The sequence below is a fragment of the Papaver somniferum genome, chromosome 1 (genome assembly GCF_003573695.1).
Source record: "Papaver somniferum cultivar HN1 chromosome 1, ASM357369v1, whole genome shotgun sequence".
Lineage (NCBI taxonomy): Eukaryota > Viridiplantae > Streptophyta > Magnoliopsida > Ranunculales > Papaveraceae > Papaver > Papaver somniferum.
Window position 1 is genome coordinate 244,924,057 of NC_039358.1, and position 8,319 is coordinate 244,932,375.

At 35.6% G+C, this 8,319-nt stretch overlaps 1 protein-coding gene across 1 annotated transcript; it reads right to left on the reverse strand.

Annotated features, from left to right (window-relative positions):
* Positions 1 to 7,113: 7,113 nt before the first annotated feature.
* Positions 7,114 to 7,617, reverse strand: LOC113275566 (F-box protein CPR1-like). The gene has a single exon (XM_026525102.1). It carries the CDS (start codon positions 7,615 to 7,617, stop codon positions 7,114 to 7,116), a length of 504 nt encoding a protein of 167 aa, XP_026380887.1.
* Positions 7,618 to 8,319: the final 702 nt, after the last annotated feature.

Genomic DNA, 8,319 nt, shown 5'->3' on the forward strand with positions numbered 1-8,319 from the left:
GCATGGTATACTCGTCTCAGCTCTTTTCTTCAAAAACTTGGTTTTGTTACTTCGGTCTCTGATACCTCTTTGTTCATTCGTCGTTCCGCTGAGAGTGTGATATTTCTTTTGGTATACGTTGATGATATCATTTTAACGGGGTCTTCTATGAAGTGTATTCAATCTCTTATGAATGATCATCATAACGAATTTGCTCTTAAGGATCTAGGCTCGCTGTCATACTTTCTTGGCATAGAAGTCACACAACTCTCTAATGGATTGTTTCTTTCGCAACGTCGTTACATTGAGGATCTTCTTGTTCGTGCCAATATGCAAGGAGCTAAACCAGTAACTACTCCCTTCAGCACGTCAACTGATTTGCATCCGGCTGATGGTCCCTTGCTGTCTGATGTTACTATGTACAGGAGTTTGGTTGGTGGTCTTCAGTATCTCTCCATGACAAGACCGGATATTTCCTTTGCAGTTAATAAGGTATGTCAGTTTATGCATAAACCCACGGAAGCTCATTTGATTCTCGTCAAGCGTATCCTTCGCTATTTGCAACATACATCTACCTTTGGTCTTTTTCTGCGTCCCGAACGAGATTTGCAGCTTAGTTTCTCAGCATATACTGATGCTGATTGGGCGGGTGACCATCTTGATCGTCGTTCTACAAGTGGATATTGTGTTTATCTTGGTTCCAATCTTATTTCTTGGAGTTCTCGTAAACAGCGGACAGTTTCAAGATCCAGTACTGAATCTGAGTATCGTGGTTTAGCCATTGCAACGGCTGAATTGATGTGGGTTGAATCTCTTCTTCGTGAACTACAGGCTTCTATTCGTTTTCCTCCTACTCTTTGGTGTGACAATTTGGGAGCTACTTATCTCACAATGAATCCGATATTTCATGGTCGAACGAAACATATAGAAATTGATTATCATTTCGTCCGTGAGCGAGTTCAGGAAGGACAACTTATTGTTCGTTTTGTTTCATCTACGGGTCAAATTGCAGATATCTTTACTAAAGCTACTCCAAAGGATCATTTTTGCAGACTCCGCTCTAAGCTCAATGTCATTGACAACCCGCTTAGATCGAGGGGGAGTGTTAGACATATAACAACCGTGACTGAATAAGTCACGATGTTTTGTATCTTTCCTATTATACGGATATATATCCTACTAATTGAATATCTAGGGAATCTGTGTAATCTAGGAAAGCTTTGTATATCCTATATCCTACTAATTGAATATCTAGGAAATCTGTGTAATCTAGGAAATCTTTGTATCCTTTGTAATATTGATAATATAAATACTTAATCCTCTTTGTGTTTCTCTTATCATTGAGAACACGTTAATTATCAGTCCCAACTAATTCTTCATAGTAAGTTGTAGTAACATTTTGTTGCCTTACTGGATGACACTTTTTTTTTGGTACAATTCAGCGATTTTTCGATCGTCCAGTACTCATTGTATTTGGTGATTATTTCTTCTGTATTTTCTGTAAGAAGTACGATGCCGTTTTCCTTATTGCTATTTTCTGTTGGTTGTTGTTTTCTATCTGAACGACATCATCAGTTAAATTGTTATTTTCCTTTGACATCCTAAATTGTAGAATCAGCAGTGCCAGTATTCGGAGATAAATCATACACCTGGGAAGAACAAGTTTTGATTGTCTAACATTTTAAGTAATAGTAAAATTAGTAAAACACTTAAGTACAAATTGTCACAATGGGAATGTCTGTCTAATTTTTGCAACTTTCTACATTCTAAATATTGTCTTTCTATGATTTTTCTGTTTTTCTAACATATTACTTTTAACTCTTCTTTGTTTGCAGTGCGCGTTAATCACCCCGACAGTGATTCTGAAAAAACACAAACTTATCTTTTAGGAAAATTCTTAACTTTCCTTTATTAGTTTGAATCATATCAACTCAGTTCAGATCTTCCTATAAGTCAGACTCAATGGTTGCTTTTAGTTGCACCTAATAAGATTGCTTTTTTAATTGGTACTAAGTTTGATCGTTGTATGGGGATTTAAAGGAGAAGGCTGTGGGTTGGGTTCGGCATTGGGTGGGATTTGGCAATGCCCTTGGAAGACGTGCGAGTGAAAGCGATAGTAATCTGTAATGCCACAAATGAATCCGTCGTTGCAGTCTATATTGAAAAGTCCTTTTGTTCGGTTACTATGTCAGAAAACATTTAGTTGTTAGATTGAAGAGTCCTTCGCTGAAGAAATGTTAATGGTGCAGTACAGCCCAAAAAAATGTACCATACTCTATGGCCAATCTCATACCTATTAAAACAAAATGAGAAATGAATTAATAATAAATAAAAATAAACAACTGTAATTAAATTAAGTTGTAATAGTTACCTGCGGCTTTGAATTGGGATCCTTGATCAGTTACTATTTGAACAATATTTGTCGGACCAATATCTTCTATAACCGGTCTGAACAAACTCATCAAATACTCTGCTGTCAACCGATTATGCTCGATGTCAACGCTTTTTAAAAATGCTGTCCCATGGCCACTGTAAACTAAGAAGTTTACAATCGTATGGTTATTTTTGTTTTTCCAACCATCAGACATGAGTGTACACCCATACTCTCTCCAATAATTTCGTTGGACCGACACCACATCCTTCTGAATCCTTTGTTTTTCCTGCCTTAATAATGGGTTCGACAACTTATAGGAAGACGGAGCTCTGTATGATTTTCCGAAATTTGCAACTGCATTGAATGCCTCGTGGTACTGAGTTGAGTTGGCCACATTGAAGGGAATATCATTAGCATAAAAAAAACGTCCAACAGAAGAATCAACTTTTTCCCGGCATGTTTTACTTCTCCCAAAATTCGCCATGCTAGGTTGAGAATCCCTATTAGTATTATATTGTCCTCCCATATCTACAGACATCCTAGGTGCTTGGTGTGGTGTACACATTGAAGAACTAGGTATGTCCATAGAGGCCTGTGGACGCTGTGATGTACCTTCTCCGGCATTAGTATTCTTACTTTTTCGTCCAAAAAGGTTCTTCAACTTCGATAACCCGCCCATTTTCTTTTGTGTTACCGACGCTTGTTCTTCTTCATCTATATCATGCACAGGGTTCCACGGTTCATTTTCATACATATCTTGAATTTCTGTATCTTCATATTCAGTTTCTGGTACTCGTTGCCGTTTTGCTTTGTTTCTGTCTTGCACCCATACTTTTGCTAAATTTTTAATCTCAGGTGGCACATGCATGCAGGGAGTAATTGTACCTCTTTGTTGTGCCAAATGCATTTTGAAACGCGAAATTCCCGCAGACACTTCTTTTTCACAAAAATTACACTTCAACTTTTTACCATCACTCATTACAGTACAATATGCATGAAAAACATCTCGTTTTGCAGATGTTGATCCTTCCATTATATTCTGTAAGTAGGAAATTTCACATAGCAATAAGTGATATATATAAATACAAGTTAAGTGGACATATTCCATCAATATAAAAATGGTTAGAGTAGCATTATAATTAGAAATCACAAGTTGCATTAGTCATTTACTCAACTTGAATATTAAAAGTTGAAATTAAGGATCGTGTAGCCTCTCATTTTTTCATGATTGATAACAGGAATACAAACATACCATACATCAATTCATCATGCCATTTTTTTTTATAAAGAAACAATGATTTTTTACGTGCCAACTGATTCAAGTTGATGGACTATTTAATTATGAATATTAACATTTATTAAAACATTTCTTAAATAAATGATAATAAAATGAACAAAAAATCTATATTTCTTAAAACATTTCTTAGATAAAAATGAAACATTTATTAAGTAAATATACGTTAATAGAATGAAACATTTCTTCAATATTTCTCAAACATCATGAAAGAAAAAAACATCGATATTTCTCAAACATCTATATGCACTACTCTAACATCATGAAAGAAAAAAACGATAATAAATAAATTAATAACGTATTAATAAATTATATCTCTAATTGAATGAAAAATCTACAAAAAATAATTAATATTACCTCTTAAACTTGTATTTGAGAAATTCAAAATGTAAAGCATTCCTTTGAGCAAGAAGCAGAGAACCAGAGAACCAGAGGTATTGATTTCATTTCAATTCTCTTCTTGTCCTTTTAAAGCATTCCATTGGGCAAGAAGACATAATAGCTAGCAAATCGAAATATTCTTGAAACATTTGGAATCTCGTTGATGCGTATATAAGCACAGGCTAGCTATGTCTTTGATCATGAAACCAACTACTCTTTTTACTTTTTTTTTGTTTTATTTCTTTAACTTTTGAGTCTGAACTCTAAAGTACAGACCACATGTAGCATATATTGTACACACCTCCAAATGCAAAAGAAAAAGATAAATCGACTCCCTGACTTCCCTCTCTCACTCTCTTTTTCTCTAGCTAGTCTCTGACTCTCTTCCTGTTGCATTCCTTGTTGGTTAGTCTTGTAGCAAGTAGCTAAGAGCCTAGGAGTATTATTTGACAATAAAGTTTTGACTGCTTTTGAATCCGAATATGCATTATTGAAATATTGGGGAATGCATTGAACTATTCGAGTGACAACTTGAACATATCAAGTGGATAGTGATAGTATGCGTATATAAATATTGTCGGTAGACGATAACTACAATGCATTGTTATAAGTCATAGACTTAGGGTTGTGAATTTTACTAGATATCCATAAATTTGTATGTTAAAAACCCATAAAAAAATAAATAAAAAATCAAATAAATAAATTAAACCAAAAAAAATGAAAAAACGTAGTAACAACGTTATTTAGACCCGTTGTAACCGTTTTCACAGCTGTAATTACCGTTACATAGGAAATTCAGATCACAAATTATTTATTTTTCTTATTTAACCGTTATCACACCCGTTATTTTAAAAAAACGTCAAAAAAACGCGTTTTATTCCTATATAACGCGTTTTTGACCCAAAACGTGCTCACACCCGTCAAAACACGTTATAACGGTCACGCCTAGTACCTGTGACCTGGGCCGTGACCCGTTTTTCGAACCTTGGTCTACACTGAAAAGAATTTTTTTTAGTTTAATTTATTAAGTTTGAATTCATTAGGCTGGGGCGCTGGGCTTATCGAGCACGCAGTTTTAGAATTTTGGAACAAATAAGAGTGGGATATATTGAAGTATTTGCATTATAAAATTTTGTAACCCGAGAAGTGCGTAAGGTGTGTGCACAATCAGGAATTCTAATGAAAGAATGATGGGAATCTTTTTCTTTTATAGGCATGGCGGGTGAATGTTTTTCTAAGAAGTTACATGTTTTGAAGGATAAATTGAAGATGTGGAATCGATATGTATTTGGGGACATTGATATGGCTATTGACTCGGCACTTACCAAATGTTGGATCTGTGAAGGTGCCAGCCGATGAGTTCTCTAGAATGTGTGCGCCTACCAACATGGATGCAGTGATATTGCAGCAGTATCGACACCCTGTAGCAATCCAGGAGTCCCTATGAGCACATTCAAAAAATGATTGTCTGCGACTAATCCTAACTGATACTTTCAAGAACTTTTAGCAGTAATAAAAAAAGTTACTAACTAACGACACAACACAAAATATCTACTCTTGGGCATTTTTCATTGACCAAATTTGACATGGAACCTGCATTTCCTTCAAATAACGCACATATTATTGTCACGGTAAACCATAAATTCAAATAGATTCTCAATGCAGTATTTCTATATGTACTCATTTACATCTTTACATAATCATATGTTCCCACTTGAGTTGTTCGTTCTCTTCAATCTCGATGAGGACATTTTTTATCTCTACTGCTCATGTCTCTCTGTCTTTGCAAGGCATGCAGTACTAAACTAACTTAATTCGAGTATGTGTTTGCAGTACTAAACTAACTTAATTCGAGTATCTGTTTACCGTCATTTATGTTTTCCATTTCCATTTCGATTTTCCAGTTTCTGTCTTATAGTTTGTTTAACTTTTCATTTTTGGATATCAAGTAACTCTTTGACAGACCATAAGTTCCTCAATAGCAATATAGCAAGGCTATCCAGACAAAAATTGTTGGCCAGAATGGATGGTATTGGTCTTGCATGATAAGAATGACTTGAAACCAAACTTGACACCCACAGCCAAGTACGCAATGCATTTATAAGTTTATTTACCTTTCAGTTATAATGCAATGTGAGAATGAAGCTATTTTGAAATGGCGGTACAAACTATATTTGAATAAAGTTCATTCCAATCCAGCTGATAAAGACCTTGCCCACTTTGAAACCATCCGAAACAATTTGTAAGTAATGCACGTATTTTGTACATTTAATTAACGTCATTGAGCACCTCTACTGTCCTTCAATTATTTAATGAAGGCCAAGGTATTTGGAAGGAACATACGTCTTTTTAAAAGGAAACAATTCAAAGATACTAACTTTATTTTTATGGATGCACATTATCTTGAAAATAATCAACAAGACGAGAGGAATTCGACGTCGCGAGCCATAAAGATTAGACATGGTGACAGCGCGGCCAAATCATAAAGTCCCACGCGTCGAAGGTGCACGAGAGGTTGAGCCCAGGCCGAAGGCCTGGGTGATACCCTAGTATATATATATTTAAAATAGATAAATCCATAGACACACTGGTTTAATTCGAATACATACCTGTGAATTTTGTGTTGGATATTTTCTACAGCCTTACACCTCCTCTTAGCTTTCTGGTTTCGGTTAACTGTACTCATGATTATTAGTTTCGTGTTTTCTTAGGCGTATCAGGTTTAGGTTATTGCGAGGTGGAAAGATAGAATAAGTTGCATGTATTGTGAAAAAAAGCTCTAATTTATATAGAAAAAAAAATGAAAAATAAAAGAGATTTTGAATAAGGAAATCAAAAGGCATTCCAATTCGGAGATTCAAGAAAATCTAGAAAACTTTCCCTTTTTAAGATATGCGTTGTGTTCTACTAGGTAGAACCGGGTGGTAACTAGCTCAACAAAAATAGAACACAAATCTCCGCTTTCTCCATTATATGCCGATGTTAATATATCAGAATGAGTTGGCAAACAAGGACACAACACAGGAAATGCTGCAAGGACAAAGAACGGACTCATGTTTTTCTTCTTTAGGCTTCTTCTTGTTCATCACCATGTTTCAATTGATTCTTTGATTTCCGCTTCTCCTCCTACATAAGTACCAGAGTGAAGTGAAACCAAGCTTTCAAAATAGTTTTCTTCTCCCGCTGAAAATAAACTACTAATGTTTGGTTCTCTAGCATTTTCATGCTTTGGATCATACAAAACAAGAATACCTTCATGTAACCTAAATAACATCTCGCCATTCTCAAAAGACCACGTCAGCTTCAAAGAATAGCCAAAACTCAAACAATAGGCGTTCACAATTTTCTCATGGGTAATGACATAACATTGAGTCCAAGATTCCCGAACTCCATACTCTTGCATTACCCATACTTGAACATAATCCTGAACATCATTTACAAGCACGCAAAGGCAAAGGCACCCTTCCAAAACTCCTAGATCCACACAGTTAGTCTCTGAAGGGTCTTTGGGCTGTTGCAATTCTTTAAATTTTTCATTGTTGATTTCCATAGATATTATTGACCAGGAGGAGAATTCTCTGACACCCATTGCACACATCCAGTGAAGCGCTCCATTCACAAGTACTCCGTATACTATAGGAAAACTAATCTGGTAAGGGATGGTTTGTATGCTTTTCCATGAATTTGTTCTTAAATCATAAATTATAAATTTGGAATAATGTATCCTCATCTTCAGTTAAGCTAGCAGATTGTATCAACTTGTAGTCGTCGATCTTGCGATCATAATAAAAATCGTATCCGTCAATCTTATCCAGTGACGCAGGTACTTTCCTATACTCTCTAGTGATTGGGTTCCAAATGCAAACCAAGTGTCGAGAACCATAATTATAAAACAGACAAACCAGCAAACCGTTACATGAAGCCTTAAATCGCACATCAGATTCTAAAGACTTGAATGGGTAATTCATCTCATTAACAGCAGCAACATCTCCAGACGATAACGAATCATAACTCATGGACTTGTATACATTAATATGCTTGGTAAAGTCGTATGATTTCAGGATGAGTTTGGGGTTGTTTTATCGATTAAGATGCAATTTAACAAAATCGGGGCTAGAGATTAGCGCATACCAAGTCCTGCAAACACACTTAGATATAAATATTGATTTCGCTGGTCCCTTTAGAAGGATTTCTGTGTAGATCTCTTCGGGAATGCTTGACATTGTTGCCGACGGCTGCTTCTTCATATTTTAGGTCGAGTAATAAATCTATTTTTTGATCGGAGTCAGAA